The 25,769-nt window shown below is 32.9% G+C and overlaps 1 protein-coding gene across 4 annotated transcripts in view; it reads right to left on the reverse strand.

The window, feature by feature from the left end:
* Positions 1-25,769, reverse strand: part of LOC148273426 (ileal sodium/bile acid cotransporter-like) — a 74,383-nt gene that overhangs the window by 5,396 nt on the left and 43,218 nt on the right. For all 4 annotated transcript variants that reach the window (XR_015824582.1, XR_015824581.1, XM_088238728.1 and 1 more), the window contains exons 2-6: positions 10,919-11,226; positions 7,867-8,000; positions 4,510-4,629; positions 2,925-3,099; positions 1,505-1,767 (exon numbers count right to left, since the gene is read on the reverse strand). Coding sequence is in view for 2 of the 4 variants with exons in the window: in XM_088238728.1 (XP_088094854.1) it covers positions 1,505-1,767; positions 2,925-3,099; positions 4,510-4,629; positions 7,867-8,000; positions 10,919-11,216 (990 nt within the window). In the remaining 2 variants the exon portion in view is untranslated. The remainder of the gene's footprint in view (positions 1-1,504; positions 1,768-2,924; positions 3,100-4,509; positions 4,630-7,866; positions 8,001-10,918; positions 11,227-25,769) is intronic.

Below are 25,769 nucleotides of genomic sequence, written 5' to 3' on the forward strand. Positions count from 1 at the left end.
GTTCCATGTATCTAAAGGGGTTTTCCAGAGCAGATTTCTCTTACTACTTTGACAAGAGTCTTACATGTTTTCTTGTTCTTTTTATAATATGTACGTCTTGAATTTTAGTTTGCTATGTATACGTTTTTTTAAATAAATAAATTGAATAATTAAATGAATACCGCACTCCATACCTGAGGATTTAAGTCTACTTGGCAATACCCACACACAAGGAAAAATGGCTTGACGCCAAATGAGAAAGCTGCCCAAAGGAGCTCTCTGTAACCTTTGCGCTGAAGAAGGGAATCCAGGGCCTCGATTATGATGGAATAAAGACGTCATACCTTCACCATGACGATAAAGTTGAAAATAAATTCTCTCGAGCAATTGCGAAGATACAATACTGACCCCTTACCTTCAAGTTTTGGGTGGGTACATCGATATGAAACAAGGAGAAGCGTACGTCACGGTACACATAGCTACGCACTTAAGTGACATAGCTTCAGTATGACGTCATAGTTGAAGATAAAATTCTCCCGACCAATTACGAAAATACACTACCGATCCCCCCACCATCAAGTTTTGATATAAGTACATCGGTTTGTACCCACGGGTCTAGTACCCCCCGATACACATATCTACACATTAAAATTTTGTTCCACCGAGCAATTTTTCCTTTAATTACTATTTATTAAAATTTTTAATCATTCTGACGTCGGCACTTTTTTCTTAAAAACAATATGAGAGAGAAATAAGTAAATTTTCAAATCTAATTGTATTCTGACATAACTGTCAGTTTCCGAAACGAGATACAAAAAAGAATGTCGCAAGATTCTGTCCCATTAACATATAAGAGTATCTAGGCGTAAGAAAGTTGTCACTTTAAAAAAATAATAAGTTATTATATTTTTTCCATCTGTTTTACTATCTTTATAAATGTACATATCGAGACGTTAAAGGAGCCGGCCTTGTAATCGCTCAGTAGATAAATACAGACGATAATTAAGCATACAGTCTTGGTAATTGTCAAAGTCATATAAAAATCATGTTCAATCAAGCATTTTTTGCTTGAATTGGAATTTATTGGAGCTTACAATCACTTTGAAGTAGGCACTTTTTATCACATAAGCCTATTTAAAGTATAAATGAGAACTATTTTAAATGTTAATAAAGTAAAGAAAGCGGACTAAATTTTTGGGGTCATTCATTGGTTAGGTTAGGTTAGGTTTTTATTGGTTAGGTTACCATATGACGTCGAAATGACAAGTAGGTAGAACATACCGAGGTAGATAAGGATAACTCGACTCGAAGATCTACCAACGCTACGCCTACCTTGGGGTACCATGTAAAGTATTGGGCACTCTCTCTTTACTCTCTCTTTCCTAGTGCCCCGCCGGTCGCAACCCCCCTACTATGTTGAGATCGTTGCAGATATTGTAGACTTCTTCGTTGTACCGTATTCTCCAAACTGAATTTTCAAAACGAATACTACAAATACAAATAATAAATCTGTTAGTCAATTTACCTGCCAAGAAAACAGCTCGAAGAGATACAGATTAGTGACGATGGCGAATATGATGATGAAGAGCAGCAGCAGGGAGGAGAAGGTCTTGAGGATGCGAACCATGAGGGCGGCGAAGCGCGGCAGTTTCTTCTGCGCAATCAGCCCGATGCCCAGGGGGATGACTAGACCCACGGCAAGCGTGGCGATGTTGCGATACGGAACCACAAGGTTGGCGTTGCTGAAGATGACCCTGCCGAGGGTAAAAAGCCACAGAGGCATCATGGCTGCAAATGAAAAATAAAACAAAAATCATTAACATTAATCTATCGACCCCAGTTGATGAACAAAAAAATTTGGATGCATTGATTACGAAGGATGCTACTTAAGTTATGAGATAGACAAATAGAAGAAGAAAAAACAAATATTTATTATTTATTTATTTATATTTATCGAAAATGGCTCCCTTTGAGGTTCCTCCAAAACATGTGATTAAAACGTATCAATCGCTTCTTCAAGCGTCGAAAAATGTTGACTTCGCAACTTATTTTTGATATGCGAAAATAAGAAAAAATCATGTGATGCCAAATCAGGACTGTACGGCGGGTGACCCATCAATTCGATGCTTTGAATGCTCTAAAATTTACTTGTTTGAGCTGATGTGTGACAGCTTGCATTGTCATGGTAGAGAATGATTCGTCTTCTGCAATTGGTCTGCCTTATTTTTCGGAACACTTCTGGCAAACAAATGGCGGTACACCTTTCAGAATTGATCGTTCTACATTGCTCTAATGGAACGGTGGCGACATGTCCAGTTATTCGGAAAAAACAGGCGAACATTTGCTTCGAAGTGCTTCGTGCTCGAACAACTTTTGTTGGATTTGGCTCGTCTCGGAAGACCCATACAGTCGATTGTTGTTTAGTTTCGGGTTCATATGCATAGATCCATGATTCGTCGCCTGTCGCGATCTTATAGACGTCTTTTGAAGCACCGCGATTGAATTTTTTAAACATTTGTTAGCACCAATCGACACGAGCCTTTTTTTGAGCGATTGTCAAATTATGCGGTATCCAACGCGAAAAAATCTTTTTGACGACCAAATGCTCATGCAATATTGAATGTATGCGAGTGGAACTAATGCCCGAGCATGCCTCAATCTTACGGTATGTCACATGACGATCTTGCAATATCAGTTCATGCAAAGCATCGATTTTTTTCTGGCACAACCGCCGATTTCGGACGACCTTCCCGAAATTCGTCCTATAAAGAAGTGCGACCACGATTGAATTTAGAAAACCAGCGAACACGGTGGCTCGAGATGGTGCTTTGTCATCAAAAGTCGCAGCGAGTTGATCGGCACACTGTTGTTGGTTTAATCCACGTCAAAAGTCATAGAAAATCATCCAGTAGAATAGAGTATATGAATAAGTCGAATTGAGTTACCGAAGGCAGCCAACGTGCTGATGGTGGTCATTGTAATGGAGAGGTTCAGGTTTCCCCCGAGCACGAACGTCCAGATGTTGGATGCTCCTCCTCCTGGGGACACTCCTGTGAAGAACATTCCCAGCTGCATGGACTCATCGTCAGGGAACAGCGCTTGGCCGAGACCAAATGACAGCTGTCAAGCAGAACAGAAACAAAATCGCGGTAAGTAATTAAAATAAAAACAGTTTGTTTTTAATGACTCGATATTTATTTCATTACCAACCGGTTTCAAAGATTTAAGATTCAATTAAGATTCAATTTAGTAATGAATATTATCTTATTAAATAATTTCAACAATGTCTATGTGTAATCTAGTATGGAGGTAATAAGTCAGTCATTATTTCAATGGAACTTCAACCCCCATCACCCCTCACTCCATACTTCCACAAACACAAAATAGTGATTTGGTTACCAAATTATATCTTAATAAGGAAGCTTGTGTAGCTTTTAAACCGGTTAGTAATAAAACAAATATTAAGAGTTGATATTTTTATTGATGTTATTGATTTATTGATTTTTTTTATTTTCTTTTATTCAGGAAACATACAGTACAGTTACAAAGTTTAATATTTTACACAATTAGACTTAATTCTAATGGACCAGTGAAGTTTCCATATTAAAAAGCAATTATATGTAAGGTTAATTATGAAAGTATAAAAAAGAGAAGGAAAAAGAAAACATAAATGAAAGTTGTTTAAAAATTAAAATTTAAGTGAAAAAAATATATTTTAAGGTTTGTAGTTTGTAGTGAGTATTTACAAATGGAAATAATATTAAAAATGAAGAAAATTTGTAAGAGTAATTACAAATTAAGAATGGAAATAAAGAATGAAAAACATACTCAGATGTAAAAATAAAATAAAATAGTAATAACATTTTTTTTAAAAAAGGAAAAACATAAACACATATTTATTTTAAGGGATTCAAAGAAACGATGAGAAGAATCTTTAAGCGAAATATAAGACAGTAAATTTAAATTTAGGTCAATTTAAAAAACATCTCTAAAATTAATGACACATTATAGTAAGAGCAGCAATATTTGGATTTTATTAACATATATAATATAAGTAATTAAAAGTAGTTCAAAAGTATAAAAACATGCCAATGGCAGCAGAGAAAAAAGAAAAAATAAAGAAGGAATAACAAGTATAGCAAGTAATCTTTAAAATTTGAAAAAGCAATATAAGGAGAAGATTTTAAACCAAGAGAAGTCGATAAAATTTCATTGATTTTATTGATGTTAAACAAAAAGTACATAACTTTAATTTCTTTATCCACACCCAAGGGTAAAATGGCGCTGCAACGGTACTCCAAATGCAGTGTATTTTTGTCAAGGGACAATGAAATATTGCAGAGTAGCACAACCATTAAAACCAATATTTTACATCCACCCTGCCAGGAATCGACCCTGGAAGCGCAATCGAGGTAGGCGAATGCGCCAACCATTACATTACGCTACGAGGCAGACTTTTCTGCACTCGATTTCCTACTCATCCAGGATTTAATTATCTTTCACACACAGAACTAAACTAGTAAATCTTACCAACGGCATGAAGAGAAACTGCCCGAAGAAGCCAATCGCGGGTCCGATTGGTCTTTTGACTGTAGATTTTAGTGTCGGCCAGTCTAACGCGCATCCAAAGTTGATGTAAATCACCGACACCTAAAAAATAACAATGTATTATAATAATTAGTTATTATTATATACTGCAACAAAGATAATAATAATAATCAAAGTTTATTAACAAAAACAACAATAACTTTATCTACTACATGCACACTTAGGTAATAGATTTCTCTGGATCATGTCTAGTCTGCCTAACTAGGTACAACCTGTTTTAAGGCAGACATTTTTATGCAAAAATTAACAATAACATTACTACCTACTTGTTAATATACTAAACAGTTATACAATATTAATTTATTAGGAATTTATTTTTAGTAAATTTTTCGATTTTTCTCGACCTAAATCCAGTAACCAATTTTTTAAATTGAATCCGGGTCATGGTTTTGCAATCTTTGGGTAACATATTGAATATTTTGGGGCCCAGAAACCTGAAATTTCTTTGCCCGAATTCAGAGTTTGTGATAGACCCCATGACCCATCCTCTAGTTTGATTTCTGGTAGTGTGGGAGTGTTCCTTTTGGTATTTGATAGAATGTTTTTTTTAATATTTTTTTTTTATTTATTAGGGATATCAACAGTAATACATCTAACAAAAATACAACAAATAAAATATACAGAGAATAAAACCAATGACAGATATCCACAGAAATACATTAAATACACGTACAATACATACTAGTGTGTTTGTGTGAGTGTAAGTGAGTGAGAGGGTGGGTGTTATATTGGAGTGAGGGTGGACATGTGTGTAAATATTGCACAAGTGTCAAGTGTCGAAAATATAAATATATTTAAAATATTAAGAATTAGAGATAAAATATAATAAAATAAGATAAAATAAGACTTTATTATTGAAACTAAGTATAAGACAAAAAAGTATGTTTTAAGGCGCGCATTTTAAATGTTATTTTTTTACAATCAAATGGATCAATAAGAGGAAAGTTCCAATTATATTCACTAACCAAACGTATAAGTGGAGAGAGAATTTACTTGCACAAACATTATTATTCTAAAAATATATAATAGTCTTAAATTCTAAAAATATGTAATAATCTAAGATCTCGAATTCCTCAAATGACTTGACGCTGGGGTACCTGAAGGGCTTTTTTAAAATTATGTATTTGGGTTTTGTTTCTTTGTTTGTATTACTACATTCTTCTTCCTTTCCGAAGCGGGATCTGGAGCGTGCGGCCGCGGTCTCAATTTGGAACCAACACTGTATTCCTTCACTGTCATACTGGGAAATCAGGAAAAGGTCATTGCACTGACCATGTGTATTTGATTGATCACAAATTGACAATACTCAATCTCAATCTCTTAATCTGTCTTCATTGGAGAAACGAAGAACTGAGATGGATATGCATCTCTGTAGCAATCAATTTCTTTTCATGCAACTTTTGTTTTTATGCCCCAATGTCCAGGATGTGTAGATTAGTCAATTCGTCAGACAACTTGAAATTCTTTGGGATTGATCTTCCGGCGTTTCGTAGATCTCTTCGTCACTAAAATGGCGTGGGATGAATATGGATCGGCACGGTTCAGCTCGAAGTTTTATATGTTTATTGTTTATGAATATATTGTAAAACTACTACTACTATGTCATACATGTCCTTCGGTCCTGCCCGCTTTTGACATGACCAGACATAAGATTTTGATTTATCTAATCGTGCCACGTCTTCCTCGGTCGTCCTCGTCTCACGTGACCATTCATTTTCGCCATATATACTTGCTTTACCATTCTTTCGTCGTCCATTCGTTCTACATGACCAAACCATGTCAGAGACCCTTTCTTACTTATCAATTATACCTGACTCAGATTTACACTCTCGCCTGATTTCGTCATTCGTAACCTTGTCATACATTGATTTTCCACACATTTGTCTAAGAGATATTGTATAACATTCTTTTATTGCCCTTGTTTGTCTTTACTACATACTTTTATATTATTTTTGTTCAGTTTTTTATACATATTTTTCTTCATGTAACTGTGGTAATTGGCTAAGGCCGTATATTTAAAAAATAAAATAAAATAAATAAAATACTGCAGCTAGGGGTACAGTGAAAGCTTTTAAACTTTCAACAGGGAAGTAGAACATTTTGAAGAAGGGAATATAGAAGTCTAGGCTTTTACAGGGCTTTGGCTGATTTAAGTGGCCACTTTACACACTGTGTAACATTCACAATTTTGCCTATGTTCGAACATCGATATTTCTTCAATTCTTCCATCTGTTGATTTTAGTGAAGTTGAAGTAAGTAAGTTGAATAAACCCTTCTCTAAAATGCTCTTCATCTCTGTTGTAATATGTGAATATTAACAGCTCCCCAGGGAGTTTAATCCTGTCCTTGCCTACAAATATTTGGACAAACTCAAAATATTGTTGATAAATCCACCTGGTCCATGAAGAAGTATAGAAATTAAAAAAATATATAATTTTCAGGCGTTGCCTAGTATGTAGGTGAAATAATTCAATTCAGTTCAGATGAATCTCACCCGCATAAAAACAGGTTTTAGCTCTTTAATTTTACAAACATCAACAGATGAAAGAATCGAAGAAATATAGATGTTCGAATTTGGGCAGAATGGTGAATGTTACACAGTGTGTAAAGTGGCCACTTAAACCAGTCATAAGCCCTGTAGATGCCTAGGCTAAAATGTTATTTATCTCTGTTGTAATATGTCAAATGTTTGTAGACAAAAGACTGGATTTCAAAGTCAAAGTCCAAGAAGATGTTTAAAAATTTGAAATTTGTTTTTCGTTATTTTAAAAAAGAAAAGAGATAATAATAATGTTTGGATAATTTATATAGTGCCATTTTTGTGAAAATCACCTCAAGGGCGCTGTACAATAAATAAATATCCCAACACGTCTTGCAGCTACAGAGCGCATGGACGGTTGGGATTCTAGTTCCTCATCTCCAATTATGATATATATGAGCTAGATAACAGAACGTCTTGCAGCTACAGAGCGCATGGACAATAAGAAATCTAGCCCCTATTTACATTTTTATTTTTTAAATTTTTATTTGACAATGAAGTTTAGAGTTGAAGTGATATTTTAAAACGAAATAAAAAGCAAATTTATAAATTTAGAAGTTAGATAACAACAAGTCTTGCAGCTACTGAGCGCATGGATATATCAAGTCTGGTATTCTATGTTGCGAGTGTGGAAAACTCCCAATTGATATTTTAGATTGATAGAGATCTGAAATTAATTCATAACAACAAAATAATTTGGGAAAAGAAATATCATATTACATGCAGCTTATCTCACTTACCAAAGTAGCAACACTTGCTACAAAGACGGTGTCAATGACTCTTTCCTTTCTGATGACAATAACGTCCAAATCATCTTCTGCAACTTCTTCACTGGGATTTTTCTTGTTCACCTTCACTTTTATTGCCGTTTTGCCTATAACAAAACAAGAAACATTATCATAATTAAAAAAATATAAAACCAACTCTGTTTTTAACTATTTTTTTATTTTTTTTTTTCAAAAAAAAAGAAATATTTGCGTTCTTATGATTTACCCAAATATTTAATTTTGAGGGCCATTTTCAACGAGTTGTAAATAACTCACTATTAGAAAATGGAATCGAGTTGGGGTAGAGTGGGATTCGAACCGCGGACCTTCGGTCCGTGAGTCCGAGACACTAGCCACAGGACCACAACCCGATTAAATTTATTTTTGTTTTTTCTACCGACCGGTTTCAAAGTTTCACAAGCTTCTAAGTCAAGTCTTTTTGTCATGTCGCTCTTGCAAAGATGGGAACTGTAAAGTGAGATGGATACGATCTTTAAAACTGAACGGGAGAGGGCTAAAGGAAATATTATTTCTGAATCTCACCCGCATAAATAAAGGTTTCAGCTCTTTAACTTCACAAACATCTACAGATGAAAGAATTGAAGGAATATGGATGTTCAAATATAGGCAGAATGGTGAATGTTACACAGTGTGTAAAGTGGCCACTTAAACCAGCCATTGACAGGTCATAAGCCCTGTAGATGCCTAGACTTCCATATTAACTTCTATTAAATGTTCTTCATCTCTGTTGTAATATATTAATATAAACAGCTCCCCAGGGAGTTGAATCCAGTCCTTGTCTACAAAAATTTGGACAAACTCAAAATATTGTTGTTAAATATTATTTCAACAATGTTTGATTATGTCCAAATGCTTGCAGACTGGCTGGATTTCCTCCCTGGGGAGTTGTTCATATTTAAATTTATTTCAACAGAGGGAAAAAAAAATTGAGAAGGGAATATGGAAGTCTAGGCATTTACAGGGCTTATGACCTGTCATTGGCTGGTTTAAGTGGCCACTTTACACACTGTGTAACATTCACCATTCTGCCCATGTTTGAACATCCACATTTCCTCAACTCTTCCATCTGTTGACTTTTGTGAACGTGATAAAGGTTTCAGCTCTTTTACTTCAATCAATTTTTTTTATTAGACCACCATACCATAGGTAGCCACTGACTGGAAAAGAACAAAATGCACAGTTCTGAGAGTGCCAATGTCCAGGATTCCCAAGTGAGCAGAATACATGACATAGCTTTCTTAATCTAGAAACCAGCGATTGAAATCGGTTGGCAGAAAAAAAAAGATTTTTTAAGAAAAAAAAATATTTGCGTTCTTATCATTTACCCAAATATTTAATTTTGGGAGCTTTTTTCAACGAGTAGTAAATAACTCACTATAAGAAAATGGGAATCAAGTTGGGGTAGTGAAATTCGAACCGCGGACCTTTTAACCGTGATTTCGAGACACTAGCCACGGAACCACAACCCGATTCTATTGATATATATTTATTTTATTATAATGAATAGCCACAAAGTTAGTGCTTCAAATATAAATTATTAATTTTTTATATAAAAAAGGAGAAATACAGGTGACCGTCGTTTTGCGCCGGTTCGATTTACGCCGATTTACAAGTACGCCGGTTGGTGCCGGCGTGGGATTCCCCGGTTCGGCCGACACCAGACGATAGCAGGCGCTGCGATTCTAATAGCACACACTTTTACACGTTGTTTTATTATATTACGGTGTACGCGAGCAGCCTATTGTGTGTGTGAAATTGTTTCCGAGTTAGTTTTTGTTTTGTTTTTAAGAAAAATATAAAAGTATGATTATATATTTTTTTTAATTAAAAGAATATTCAAATATTTGTAGTTAATGCTATGATTCTGCAAGAAAGAAAGCAAAAATCAAAGCAAATGAAATTGGATGCTTTTTTCAAAAGTGGGTAAATTTAATTAAGTTAAATGTTGTGTGGAGCCCGCAGTACATAGCAAACATAGAAAGGATTGAAAATGTTCAAAAAAAAATTTTAAATACCTAGATTATAATAACAATAAAACTCTTTGTACTTACAGCCAATCTGCCAAACAAAATAGATTTTTTACCCTTGAAAATAGACGCACTGTATCTGAATTATGCTATTTACATAAATTAATAAATAATAAAGTAGACTCTTTTAACCTACTCTCCAAAATTAATCTTAATGTTCCCTTTCGCGTGACAAGAAATGAGTATTTATTCCATCTGCCAGTCTGTAGCACTAACTTTGCACAACACTCTTTCCTCTATCATTCTTGCTCTAACTATAATGTTTTTTTTCATCTATTGATATATTTTACATGCCCCTTAATTTATTTAAAAATAAATTAAGACTTATTATTTCTGGCTGCGATACGATCCCACTTACTATTTAATGAGGCACACACCTGAACACTTACTCCCACACTAATACACATAAACACACATCTACACTTACTCTCATACAAATACACATAAACACATCCTTTTGTTGTAACACAATTTAATAATATGTATGATTTTTATTTAGAAACTTTGCTGGTCTATCTTTAAACTGTATTTTTTTTTAAATGTTATTATAACATTGTCGACTGTTTGTTTCTTTAAAATAAATATGTATTAAATAAACATGTTAGATTGTTCTTAGAATTTTGACACGGAACTTAACCTTTATCTTCCATTATATTTGTGTTCATTTTACGCCGGAGTCTTTCGGAACAGAATCCGGGCGTAAAACGACGTTTACCTGTACTTGAGTTTTTATTATTTACTCTAATATTTAAATTTTCAGACCTTTTACTAAAAGTCGTAAATAACTTGTGCTGGAAATTTGGAAATCGAGTTGTGGTAGAGTGGGATTGAACCTCGGGCATTTGGCCCGTGAGTCCACAATACTCCCACGAGACCACAACCCGGTTTTAAATATTATTATCATAATCATTTATTTATGAACACTCAAGCGGCTTTTGTTTACGTCTGGCCAGACGCAGAATATTTTGATTATTTACCTAGAAAATTTCCCGTGACGTTGATCAATCCGTTCCAGCTCTTGTCTTCGTCGACTATCTCTATAACCTTGTGTCCCGTGTCGGCTATGTAGGCCGCCTCGCTGTACAGCTGGACGACGTCTCCCGGCTCCAGGTCGAGCAGCGTCAGGTTGACGGGGGACGTGGAGCCCATGTGCAGACGCAACTCCGGGGGCTCGAACTTGGCGAGCAGCTTGGGAGCCTGCTGGCACACCACCCACACGGGGATCAGCGTCAGGAGGTAGAACACCACAAGGTGCAGCGGCCATATTGGGCACATTGTCGCGCAGCTGGAACCAAACATGTCACAAATTATGTTACATCAATGCATCAGCGAGGCTTATTACGGGAGTAAAAAAATATTCTCACATCTCACAACTCCGAGATTTGCACTGGTTAAAAAGCCCAGAGATAATAAAATACAAGCTTTGCTGGACAGTATTCAAATCCCTTCATTAAATGGCTCCAAGATACCTATCGGACCTGTTTGTATGTTTTTTACTTTATTTTTATGATCATTTTTATTTTTATGTACCAACTTGTAAAAACAATTATACCTCGAATTCATTCGATAGACGTATCTGTAGAAATTATAACGGACTCAGTATTGATGTAGACATTTTTAACTGCAGGTTGCATTTGTACAGAAAATTTCTTCATGGGGTCGATTATTTGGGATAGTTGCTGAATGTGCATCTTGAGTGGTTTATGCTATGTATATGTGCCGCATGTAATGTATATGTTTGTGTATGTTTTATATGTGCGTTCATGTGTGTGCGTGGATGGCTCGGGGTGTACATTCGGTATTTTTATTTATTTTAATTTATTACCTCCATGGAAAACGCAAATGTCAACAATTATTCTTTTCTCACTTAAAATTCTTATTTATTTTTTTGTCACATTTAATGTTTATATCTTTTTAATTTATGAAAACTTAATTGGTCTTTTTATGTTAAAAAAATGTTGTTTTTAATACTTATTTTGTATGACTGTATGTTTTTTGAATAAAATAAAATAAAATAAAAATAAAATAAATATTATATTACATACACAAAATTATAATTTATACAAAGTTGCTTTGACTGCCTAACTAGGGTTATTTACCCCGTTTTAAGACAGCCAAAATATATATAAAACAGTAATCAATATATAGAAAGAGTTATAAAGATAGAGGACAAAGTGAAAAACATGGTTAAAAATGTAGTAAAAACATAGTAAAAATAAAGGTGTCGGCCTCGTGGTGTAGTGGCCAGCGCGTTTGCCTACCATGCGAGAGGTCTCGGGTTCGATTCCCGGCATGGATGATATGAAATATTTATTTGAAAAGGTGTTTTCACACCAGAATATTTCATAGTCCCTGGACTGGTACCTGAAGCGTAAAACTGATCATCTTACCTTCATGTACCTTCTGTTCTTTCCACTTTTTTACTAATATGTAAAGATGATATTTTTAATATTTTTCTTTTTCTTCTAAAAATCACTTTTTTTGCTACTTCTGTGTAAAATACATGTCTGTCTTTATTTGTATATATGAATGTAAAACCATGTAAAAGCCTAAAAGGAGTTTAAATAAATAAATTAAATTAAATAAATTGTAACAAAAAATGATCAAGATACCAGTAAAATGCAAAGTAAAAACAGAATAAACATTTTTTTGAGTACGTCAAAATGCTTGCAGACTGGCTGAATTTCCTCCTAAGGGAGTTATTCATATTTAAATTTGTTGCAACAGAGAGGGAAACAAAATTGAGAAGGGAATATGGAAGTCGAGGCATTAACAGGGCTTATTATGACCTGTCATTGGCTGGTTTAAGTGGCCACTTTACACACTGTAACATTCACCATTCTGCCTATGTTCACTTCACAAAAGTCAACAGATGGAAGAGTTGAGGAAATGTGGTTGTTCAAACATGGGCAGAATGGTGAATGTTACAGCGTGAAAAGTGGCCACTTAAACCAGCCAATGACAGATCATAAGCCCTGTAAATGCCTAGACTTATTCCCTTCTCAATTTTTTTCCCTCTGTGTTGCAACAAATTTAAATAAAAACAGAAAAATAATAATAGTAATCATGGTTTATTAACAAAAATAACAATTACTTTAATAGATTTATCTGGATCATGTCTAGTCTGCCTAACTAGGTACAACCTGTTTTAAGGCAGACATTTTTATGCAAAATAAACAATAAATTTATTTATTTTTTAAGAATGTATTTTGGAGTAAATTTTCCGATTTTTCTCGACCCAAACCCAGTAACCAATTTTTTACAATTTTATTAAACTGAATCCGGGTCATACATAGTTTTGCAATGTTCGGGTAACATACTAAATATTTTGGGGCCCAGAAACCTGACATTTCTTTGCCCGAATTCAGAGTTTGTGATGCAAGAAACATATTTAAAGTCATAGCACAAAAATAAATGTATGTGTATAGCAAAAAGCATATTCAAACGAACATTGCAAAAACTTCTTAACTATTAGGAATAAAAAAAAAAATACACATAATTTTCCTATCTGTTATCAAGCATAAAATATGTTTTACAACTGCCAGATTCAATTCAGGTTTTTAAAGGGTTATTTTGTTTAAATTTTCTCGTTCCGATAAAAATAATATGCTGCTACAGTAGTATGTATAATTTATAGTACATAATAATTATATATCTCACATAAAACGAGTTGGTTCAAAGGAACGGAGCCAGTTAGTGGCCCTGAGAATAAATATACGCAATCTCGCATGAACAAGTAAAAGTAGAGCATACGTTGCCGATAGATTTATATTATGATCATTAGCAAAATCTCAAAGCGGGATTACGTAACTGAAATTCTCAGTTCTAATCCGTGTTTAAAAAGCGCATATCCATATTAGAAAGCTGTACTGTATAATACAGACATCTACTGAAGAAATATTACACAAATCGCAACTTATGACGCCAAAGCAATTATACGCTAAAACCATAGAATTAAGAATAGTCCAGAAACCGCATACGCACATCAAACAGAAGGCGACTAAACTACCCATAAATGAGTAGGTTTACGCTTTGACCAGTGTTGCCAATTTAGCGACTGAGTCGCTAGATTAAGCGACATTTTGACATTGAAAACGACTTTTTTATTTTTTTAGCGACATAAATTCTAGCGACTTTTAAGCGAGCAGTTAAGTTAATGTAAAAATGGAATCACTTGTGATGAAGAAATTTTATTCCCAAAAATATAGAAAGAAATGGGAAGACAAAAATTTCAAGTTTATTTTATTAAAATTAAATATTTTTGCCATAAAGATGACATGTTATAACGATATGATATTACGTGACATTTCTTACTTTTAATAAAAAATACAATTTGTTTTATTTTACACTGATATTAAACATATAATGTATTTATACCTTTTTGTTGTAATGCACATATAGCGATGCTATTTCACTATTTTGCACAGAAAAAGTTAAGTGATTTTAAGTTTTTTTTGTGTGAATATAATATAATATGGTAATATTTTTTTTTTTTAATTTAGAGTACTTCATCACAATGAAATATTGTTGGTATTAATATATTAATTACTATTTGTTGCTATATTATTATTGTTAACATACCTAGATGTAAATATTTTTCTGTCCCAAAATGAGCTTGTTGTAACTCCTGGGAGTACAAATTTTTTTTTTGTATGATTTAATAAATAAAAATAAAATAATATTAAAGTAATAATCATTGACTAATTACTATATTTTTATCAGTAGCACTGAGAATATATATTTTTTTTACTTACTTACATTTACTTACTTTTACCTGTTTAATTTCTTTTAAATAAAAACCTAGACATATTTATATTTTTTAATTACTTAAAAGTATTAATTATACTTGAAGATAATCATACAAACTACCCCCAAAAATCCTTACCCCCTCCCATCACCAACCCCCCCCCCCTCACCCTTCGCCGCCACCTCCCTTTGTCTAACATCTTAAAATCTAGTGACTTCTAGCGACTTTTGAACCTCCGTTTAGCGACATTTCCTCGTGACAAGTTGGCAACACTGGTTTTGACCCATTAGTTTCTTTGTAGACGTCGCTCAGTACGCAACTTCCGATTTGAATTCAACTATGCCGTGTTGTGTCCTTTTAAAGTGTAGAAATACTGCTAGCATCTTAAAGAAACAGGATGTAATCACATTTCATGTGTAATTAACAAATTAATGTGTACATTACAAATGCATTACTGAAAAATTGAATTATTTTTCCATCTGTCAGATTGCGAATAAACAAAATGGAAATTTCGTTAATGTTGCCAGGGTAGTAAATTGTTTTAAAACTTTGCTTACCTAATGAGAGAATTAATGAAAATTGTATCTCGGATTAAACAACTTTGTGGTGAACATTTGACCGACATTATCTTCAAAACAAATCAAATATTATTTAACATGATATAAAAATATCCGTTTTATGTGAAATAAAATCTGTTTTATATTTTAAGTTTAAAGTTCATTAATTCAATTACTCTTATTAAATGACCCTTTACTTATCTACTCTGTTGTGTCAATCAATATTTCAGCGTGCACAAAAAAAAATGAAGAGAAATTAACAGATTGCTTTTTTTACCTTACATTTGTGTTATGGCTATATTCTTCGCGATCTGGCAATGTTACTCGGTGACTTCAAGTATGCGCGCGGCGAAAGTGTGTCTAAGTGGGGGAATTATTGGACACAGTCCGATGTATTCAAATATGATTCTACGCTCCTTCTGGACTATTCTTAATTCTATGCCCCAACCATACTGCCGTCATAAGAAAGAAAGGCGCATCTAACATTTTTTTCGAAAATGAGTTAAATACATATTATTCGGAATCAGGAAAAAAATACGCATCTAGTGATACTTGAATTATCTTCCTAAAATAACCACAACCCTATTATTTTCACTAATAAATGAGACTTAACAGCAAAAAGTTTTGAAGATTACTAAATATAAAAGGCTGTTCTGACTTATATAATTATAAAAGACTTATTAAAATAATTGTTTTTTCTTCTATTCCGTTTTTAAAAACATCTAAAATAAATGTACCTACTCGTATTCAATTAAATTAAAGATCTGCTGGTTTCGAAGTTAATTGATTATTAGGTCGGCGTTGCTAGTTTGTAAAGCAGTAAATGGCTATAAAAATATATTAAAATAAAATAAAATCACTTTGTTTTTATGTTTGGTGCTTGAAGCACTTTTCAATTTTCAATTCAATTCAATTTATTTATTTTAAATATAACATATACATTACAAAAATATATTCAATACGTACATATTATAAAAAAGAAAAATACACGAAAGAGACTCGTGTCAAAGTAGTCGAAGAATCCTGCTCCGGAAAACCCCTTCGGATACATGGAACAGATCAATATCCAGAGCGATGTTGTTCAGCATAGCGGTAGCCCTTCCAACAGGCATAACCATAGGCAGGTTGGTCCTGAATATTGGAATATGAAACAATCTATGCTGGCGCTGTCTTAGGTAATTATCAGGAACATACAAACCAATGCTCATCATAATTTCAGAATTATCGATCATACCGCGCAATAATCGATAAAAATGTGTAGTCAAATACACATTCCTTCTAGTAAACTGTTGTAGCCAAGCATACCCTGGAGAAACTCGGTCGGGTAGAGCCAAGGATAATACCCGCACTCTCTCATGTAGAGATATCTCAGAAACTTTTTTGGGATTTTCTCTATCATAAGAGAGTACTTCAGTTCATGTGGCCCCCAAATCATCGAGCCACTCTCGAGTCTACTTCGCACCAAGGAGTTGTAAAGAGTTCTCAGTACGCGGGTATTTTCGAAAACCCTGGCAGTACGCAGAACAAATCCTAAAATCTTCAATGCACTACCACTGATTGTCTCTATGTGTTCATGAAATGTCAGAGTGCTTACAAATCTAACGCCCAGATCCTTAACATTCGATGTTCGTATCAGATTCTGGTCATTCATTTTGTAGCGAAAAAAAAGAGTTTTTTGGGCCCTAGTAAAGGACGTGACCGAACACTTGGAAACATTAAACCCAAGTTTGTTTCGCCTTCCCCATTCAGATATATTAGATATATCCGCTTGGAGAAGACGAAAATCGTCAGAAGTTGTCACCTTTAAGAACAGTTTTAAGTCATCCGCAAACAACAGAAAACGCGAGTTCAAAATTACATTTTTAATATTATTAATGAAAATTGAGAACAACAATGGACCCAGGTTAGAGCCTTGCGGGACACCCGAGAAAGTATGGAAACACTCTGACGCCGTAGGCCGTAGGAGACGTATTGGTTTTGTGGAACATACTTTGTGAAACATTATTGTTTACCCAAGCGTCAACCACAACCATAATACAAGATACTCTAATAGGGATCTGATACTAAGTGAAAGGGGCCAACACTGTTCTGGCATCGAGACAACACTATAACGTAGGCAAAAAGGTCCATAACCTTTTGCCAGAATCGTGGAAAGACGGGAGTGTTGTCAAGTTACGGAAGGTGTTGACCTCGCTCTTTCATGGCATTGGTCGTACGGAGTCAGAAAAGTTGATGCATGCCACGGATTGGAGAACCTTACTGGATGTCAAAAACAAAATATAAAAAATAAGGAATAATTTAAAAAAAATATATTTGTAGATGACAACCATGAAGTTTCGCATAATTAAATTGTCTATGTTTTTATGAATGTATGTATGTGTATGCGCATGGGTGTATGTACGTGTGTGTGTATTTACATGTGTATATATGTGTATATTTATATATATGTGTGTATATATGTGTATGTCTGTATGTATATGAATCAAAATGTGTATCCGAATAAGTTTACATTTTGTTTGTCTGTGCTCTATATTAATTTGTTAACCATTATAATATATTAAAATGTAATTGCCTAGCTTGGAACGGGGTATGTACCCTTGTTAGCTGGGCAAAGTGAACATGGAATTGTATTTTGATAAAGAGTGTGAATAAATAAATAAATAAATAATATATTAAAATAAAATAAAATCACTTTGTTTTTACGTATATATATTTGTTGTTATGTTTTTTATGTTTTTATATTTTATTTAGTTGAGTAGAATCTATTGGCATATAAATACTGAAAAAAGGCGTTTACTTAATTACTAAATAAAAAGGGCGTTTCTAGCTAGGAACGTCTTTTTATTGCAGTGTAACATATTTTATTGTATTTTTTTACTAAAAAGAAGACGAAAATGTTAATTTTTAAATATATAACGTAAAATTTATTAAAATGAATATATATATTCCGTTAGGGCAAACCATAATACATACTATTGCATAATAATATACTTAATTTTTGAAGTATTTTTCACACAGCGAATTTTTCAATCTACGAGTTACAAAATATTTATTTTCTCCGTTTTTTGTTTTATGAAACGTCATTCTTTCTTATGACGGCAGAATGCATCACATACAAATAATATAATCACTAGATCCTCAACACAGAGACAACTTAAACAAATACAAACTAATGTCATTTTTTAGACAAAGGGATTTTGAGTATTTTGCAATTAAAATCTATAAACTACTTCCACTGTCCATGAAAACAATTAGTAACGAGTAAATGTTCAAAAAGGCTATAAAAAAATGGATATTGGAGCTGGGTAGAAGTAAATGGATTGTCTCATTCGCCCAAACCAATACTGAATCACCTGCAATAAATAAATAATACGATATAAAAAAATTGTAAAAAAAAAAAAACATCGTCATTCCATTATTTATTAATTTATCAAATGTTACAGATTACAAATGCAAAAAAAAAGAGTCATCATTAGTTTCGATTTTTATCTCGATAAAAAAAACATCAGTATTCGTGTGTGTACAAGATGACTGGCTAGTATGTGTTAATTTGAAATATGCAGGTATGTATATTACATTTTTTAAAACAATTTTCTTTAATCATTATTGTCAAGTGATCGGAGGAGACGAACACGAGTGGATTCTCGTAACTATGAGTCAAGCATTGGATTATTTAGTTTATAAAATATGTCATACATGATCGATTCATATCTAGAGATATGATAAAATGATCGTATGGTCTCGATTAGCCCGGATCGCTGGGTTTTACATGAAAGAAATATATACGTCACAATATTACTGATCGTTACAACTCGGTTGTGAAAAAATCATATGAAATGTAAGGTTTCGTCTGTCGTATAGGGGGAAAATTCAATCTTATAATTCCTTTACTTTACATATGTTCGAAGTCAATTAGAATTCGCATCTCCCGCTTGGAGCCCTCAATACAAAAAATACAAAAACCGATTTGAATCCATACAATCAAAAGTTATATCGTATTGCAATTTCAGACGGTTGACTCTGAATATAGGTGCAGATGAATCAACAAACTTACCTAAACTCCAAACTCCATTTTTATGCATAAAATTTTAAATAACATGATAGATTGTCCTATGATTCTATCACTCATTAATTTTAGAGTCCCAGTAATGCAGACCAGAAACCAATCTCTATTTAAAATTTCTAAATGTTCCACTAAATCTTTTCTATTTTTTTTTTCATACAGTCTTTATTCAATAAAATATACACATTATTATAATATTAATACATTATAAAGAAAACAAAGTATTAAAATATATTTTGTCCCAATAAACTACCTATTCAATAATAGTTTGTCATCGGGCGCTCAGACATTAGTTTTAATTAACAATCAAATAAAAAGAGTACAGACATAATACCGTATACGTATAAAATAATAAACATAAAATAAAATAAAATAATGAGCAGATAAAAATAGTTTAAAGAAAAAAAAATTAAAGTAAAAAGTAATTTATAGTAAAGAGCGTTAGAGATTCAGCGGTACGTATTCGCTGGGAGCTATCGACGTGGAAAAAGATCTGTCGGTTTTTTTTTTATTGTAATATTTGACAGCGCCCTATGTCGGTCGGTCTTGCATACGTTCGATGTTCATTTACATACATTTTTCATTGCATGTTTGAAAAGCTATATAACCGGATGGTTAAGTCGACAAATATAATATACATTTTTTGTTTTTTTTTTTTTTGTTTTTTTACAATAAACATAATAATAAAACAGAGTAATAAAAAATAAAGCATAATTACATAGCAATGAAATATATATTAATAGAAAAATAGTAAACAAAAAATCCCACAAAGGCATGGCCTGTTCGTGGGTACACAAGAAAATGTTAATGAATTTTTGCTCTTATAATAAATAATAGACAGTTAGAATATTTTTGTGTAACATAAAAATAAAATATTCTGTAAAATATAATATGGTATTTTTTTTTATAGTAATTAAAAAAGGAAATAAAAAATATTTTTTAAAAAACACAAAAATATTTTTATTTTTTATTTTTATTTATTTCTTAAGTTAGCTTATATTAAAACTAATATAAACTATTATGTACATTTACATCATCTATATATATTTACATTTCCTTACAGTAACTTATACATTTATTTTTAAATTCTTTCAGACACTTTTCATTCTTCATACATTCAGGCATCTCATCATACATTTTTAAACCCTTATACATCAAACAATTTTGCGACTCAGCTCTTTTCAATAATGGTAGTCTTATTTTATCCTTTTGTCTAGTAGCATATTCATGACAATTTTTGTTTAAGACAACTTTATCCTTAAAATATTTTGGTAATTTATCGTGAAAAAATTTATGTATAAATATCAACATATTAAATTGAAATATGACTTATTATTAAAGGGCAACAAAATAAATCATGGAAAAAAAGAGTTCATATCTTTAGTTTGAATCCAGGATAGTGCATGTTTTTTAAAAGAAAGAAAATTTTGAATGTTTGGAATCAATGAAATATTATCAGTTAAAAAAGAATTTAAAAAATTTGGGCCTATAAAATATGCATGTCTCTGTGCGAGCCTCGTTTTACATTACTTATTTAGTTACCTAGGTATCGTAATAACAGCTTTCAAAGGGCTTCTGTCTATTTAGTATAAGGTTTTGAGTTACAAAAACCCAGCATATCCAGTACGAGCATTATGAATATAAGAAACGTCACAATAAACGATTGTGACTTTGGTAAAACAATGCATGATGGAAGGTTCAGAAGAAATTTCTTCGGTTTCTCTTCATGATGGAGTGCGGATATTATCCATGGCCTTATCCGACTGAGATGGAGTGCGGATATTATCCATGGCTTCATCCGACTGAGATGGAGTGCGGATATTATCCATGGCTTTATCCGACTGAGATGGAGTGCGGATATTATCCATGGCTTTATCCGACTGAGATGGAGTGCGGATATTATCCATGGCTTTATCCGACTGAGATGGAGTGCGGATATTATCCATGGCTTTATCCGACTGAGATGGAGTGCGGATATTATCCATGGCTTTATCCGACTGAGATGGAGTGCGGATATTATCCATGGCTTTATCCGACTGAGATGGAGTGCGGATATTATCCATGGCTTTATCCGACTGAGATGGAGTGCGGATATTATCCATGCTTTATCCGACTGAGATGGAGTGCGGATATTATCCATGGCTTTATCCGACTGAGATGGAGTGCGGATATTATACATGGCTTTATCCTACTGAGTTCCTCCAGAAAAGCAGAATATACATACATTTTTTTCTTTTAAACATGTTCAATTATAGGTTACCGATGAATATACTTTAAATGTTTATGCAAATATACTCATTTTCGTACACAAAGATCGATTTTTCTTTATAGACAGTAGAATATAAATCTGTTAATTTCCCAATGTAATCGGGGCGGGGCCCTAGTTCTAAATATTAATAATAATAATATTAATAATCATAGTTTATTAACAAAAATAACCATTACTTTATCTACTACATACACACTTAGGTAATAGATTTCTCTGGATCATGTCTAGTCTGCCTAACTAGGTACAACCTGTTTTAAGGCAGACATTTTTATACAAAAATAAACAATAACATTACTATACAGTTATACAAATTAATGTATTATTTAGGAATGTAATTTGAGTAAACTTTCAGTTTTTCTCGACCTAAACCCAGTAACCATTTTTTTACAAATTTATTAAATTGAATCCGGGTTATGGTTATAACAACGTATTCAATATCCACCGGGGCACAGAAAAACAGTGCATAAAAGGTCTAAATAATTTATTTTTTTAACTTTTTTTTTTGCACCACAACAGGCCAGGAGGCCTAATTACAGTGGTGAATTACATCACAGAGCACCCAGGCTTGAGAAAAATCAAATTTTATTTTTTTGTGTTCTCACTGGGAATCGAACCCGGAACCTTCCGTGCGTGAATCAAGCGTCTTGACCACTACACCACGGAGGCCGCCAAAATGGAGTATCGATTAGCACTCTCGGTAGTTACTTTGCTATAAGAAATAAGCTACCAGCAGACAGATTAACTACTAAGAATGAAGTCGATAAATGAGTTTTGTAACACGATACTTTTGAAAGCGGATGAGTTATCTGCTGACGTACGCTATAATATGGATACAGGGTCCGTATTCCAATGGCAAGTTAAAATGAATGTTCAATGCTATCGACAAAGTAAAATGAAGTTTTCCGTGTGAAAATATAATATGTTTACATTTTTTTTTCTAAACATGTTCAATTACAAGTTGCCGATAAAGATGCTTTGAATTTTCATACAAATATACACATTTTCGTACATAAATATCGATGTTAGCTTATACCGTCTCGATATGTACCGATGAAGAAAGCGTTTATAATCGCAGCCCAGGGCCCCGATTACAATGGGAAGTTAACATTTATTTTCAATTTTATCTACAAAGTAAAATTAAGTTTTATTTTATTTTTATTTTTACATAAACGGCATAAATTGCCTTTATCATATATTGAACATAAATATGAAAAAAAAATACATTTATATTTATATATTTTTTTTATTTATTAAAAACAACAGTTGTCATATAGTTTTTCACAAATATAATGAGAGAACATGTTACACAGTAAAGAGAAAAATAATATATTATATAAGACATGAGAAAAAAAGAGCTCTGAAAAAGATGAGGAAATAGAGTGGAGGAGTGGAGGAGAGGGATTTTCATAATATAGTTAATATAATTCAAAATTTTGATATTATAATAAAATAAACATAATTAAAGGAACATAAACTTATTACACACTGAAAAATGTTTCATTTTACAGTGGTTCAAAAAGTTTTTTTTTTTAAATAAATACATAACAAAAAATTGCATAAGTATAACAAGTAGGTAAATACACATAAGCAACAAAAAATATTGACGAAGTAAATACATAAATATGAAAAAAACAAAAAAAGGAAAAACATTTTTAAATATTAAGAAAACTTTAAGAATAATATTGCGAGAGAAAAAAATAAATCAGACTCGTTTTATAACTATCAAGTCCAGAACCAAATATATCAGCCTTGTCCTCATACTGATTGCCATATCTATGGAGCCTAGGGATAGGCGAGTGCATGTGATAGTTGGTCCTAGAACTTGCAGAACAAAAAGGAGATCTGTGGCGGGTATGTCGACCAGGTACACGGAAACACACCAACTCCAGCAAATCAGGACAGTCAATTATTGAATTGATCACTTTATAAAGTAATATTAGGTCAGTTAGGATTCTTCTATCAGAAGTCTTAAAAGATTTGCTGAAGATAACAATTGATTATAATTAAATAAAGCAGCTGGAATATGAAGTTTAAAATTAATATATTTTAGAAATTTCTTCTGGACGCGCTCGAGTGAATCAGAATGAACACTATAATGAAATTTTTGTATGAAAGGCAGAATACGCGTACATTTTTTCTTTTAAACGTGTTCAATTATAGGTTACCGACAAAGATACTTTGAGTGTTAACGCAAATATACTCATTTTCTTAAACAAATATCGACGTTTCTTCATAGACAGTCGAAAGTCGAAGATAACTCTGTTAACTTCCAATTGTAATCGGAGCCCTGGGATGGTATTCCAAATGCTCTCGCGGCCGTAAAAAACACGTTTGTCTCGAGTATTTTGTATGTAAACACGAGATAAAAGTGCTTTCTACGGCCGCGAGAGCGGTTCTGAATAGCACCGCAGGTAACCCTCCTATAATATAAACCCTTCTAATTATGTTTTTTTCCTTCTCTTTTTTTACTTTTATTGATAACCTTACATATAATTATTATATAATATGGAAACTTCACTGGTCCATTAGAGTTAAGTCTAACTGTATAAAATATAAAACTATGTTAATTAAATCTTAAAAGACTGCTAAAGAAATCCATCTGGGGTGCTATTCTGAATCTTGTCGCGGGGGTAGAGAAGATTTTTACTGTACATTTTATGAGATGGGTATTTTATTTTTTTGTGTGTGACTACTTTTTGCTTCATATATGGTCACACTGATGATTAAACGTCATTGTACATCGTAAAAATAACGGATTTTTTTGGAACCTAAGTACAAAGCCGAGTGTCATATAACAAGGTTTCACACAGCACAGCATTTTGTAAGAACCTATAGACCTATAAACAAAGGATATAACCCCAACAATATAACGTAAACAATACTTTGAGTTTGTCCAAATTTTTGTAGACAAGGACTGGATTCAACTCCCTGGGGAACTGTTTATATTAACATTTTACAACAGAGATGAAGAACATTTAAGAGAAGGTAATATAGAAGTCTAGGCATCTACAGGGCTTATGACCTGTCAATGGCTGGTTTAAGTGGCCACTTTACACACTGTGTAACATTCACCATTTGGAATATATTTGAACATCCATATTCCTTCAATTCTTTCATCTGTTGATGTTTGTGAAGTTAAAGAGCTGAAACCTTTATTTATGCGGGTGAGATTCATCTAATTGAATGATCTCACCTACATACTAGGCAACGCCTGAAAATATTATTTTTTCAATTTCTATACTTGTTCATGGACCAGGTAATTCATCAACAATACTTTGAGTTTGTCCAAATTTTTGTAGACAAGGACTGGGTTCAACTCCCTGGGGAGCTGTTTATATTAACATTTAATTAATATTTTCAGGCGTTGCCTGGTATGTAAGTGAAATAATTCAATTAGATGAATCTCACCCGCATAAATAAAGGTTTCAGCTCTTTAACTTCACAAACATCAACAGATGAAAGAATTGAAAGAATATAGATGTTCAAATATAGGCAGAATGGTGAATGTTACACAGTGTGTAGTGGCCACTTAAACCAGCCATTGACAGGTCATAAGCCCTGTACATGCATAGACTTATATATTACCTTCTCTTAAATGTTCTTCATCTCTGTTGTAAAATGTTAATATAACATAAACAAATCTTTATATATATATATAATTCCTCTGTACGCGTGATGTCACCGTACTCCTCCTAAAAGGATTAACCGATTTACGTGCGGTTTTCAGAGAAATGTAGATCTTCGCGCTGTGCATGTTCGTAAATGTCAAAATTGTCAATTTAATATGTAAAAAAATAAGTTAGGAGCATAAATGTTTTATTCATCGATCTACCATTTGCAAAAATATGGAAAAATGATATTTTTTGTCAACAATATTTTGAGTTTGTCCAAATTTCTGTAGACAAGGACTGGATTCAACTCCCTGGGGAACTGTTAATATTAACAAATTAAGCCAGTGACAGGTCATAAGCCCTGTAGACGCCTTGACTTCTATATTACCTTCTTTAAAATGTTCTTCATCTCTGTTGTAATTTGTTGATACTTTTTGTGTTAAAAAAAAATTGCTTTTGATTGTTTATAAACAGCATTTGTTTTTTGTGGATTTCAATCAGATTCTTTCTTTAAATTCATTATAATTTGTACCCATTTATTTCTTTTTATTGGATTTTTAGTAACACCAAAATAATATTAA

This window comes from Micrasema longulum, unplaced genomic scaffold (assembly GCF_059751315.1).
Source record: "Micrasema longulum isolate JH-2025_06_02 unplaced genomic scaffold, ASM5975131v1 h1tg001955l, whole genome shotgun sequence".
Lineage (NCBI taxonomy): Eukaryota > Metazoa > Arthropoda > Insecta > Trichoptera > Brachycentridae > Micrasema > Micrasema longulum.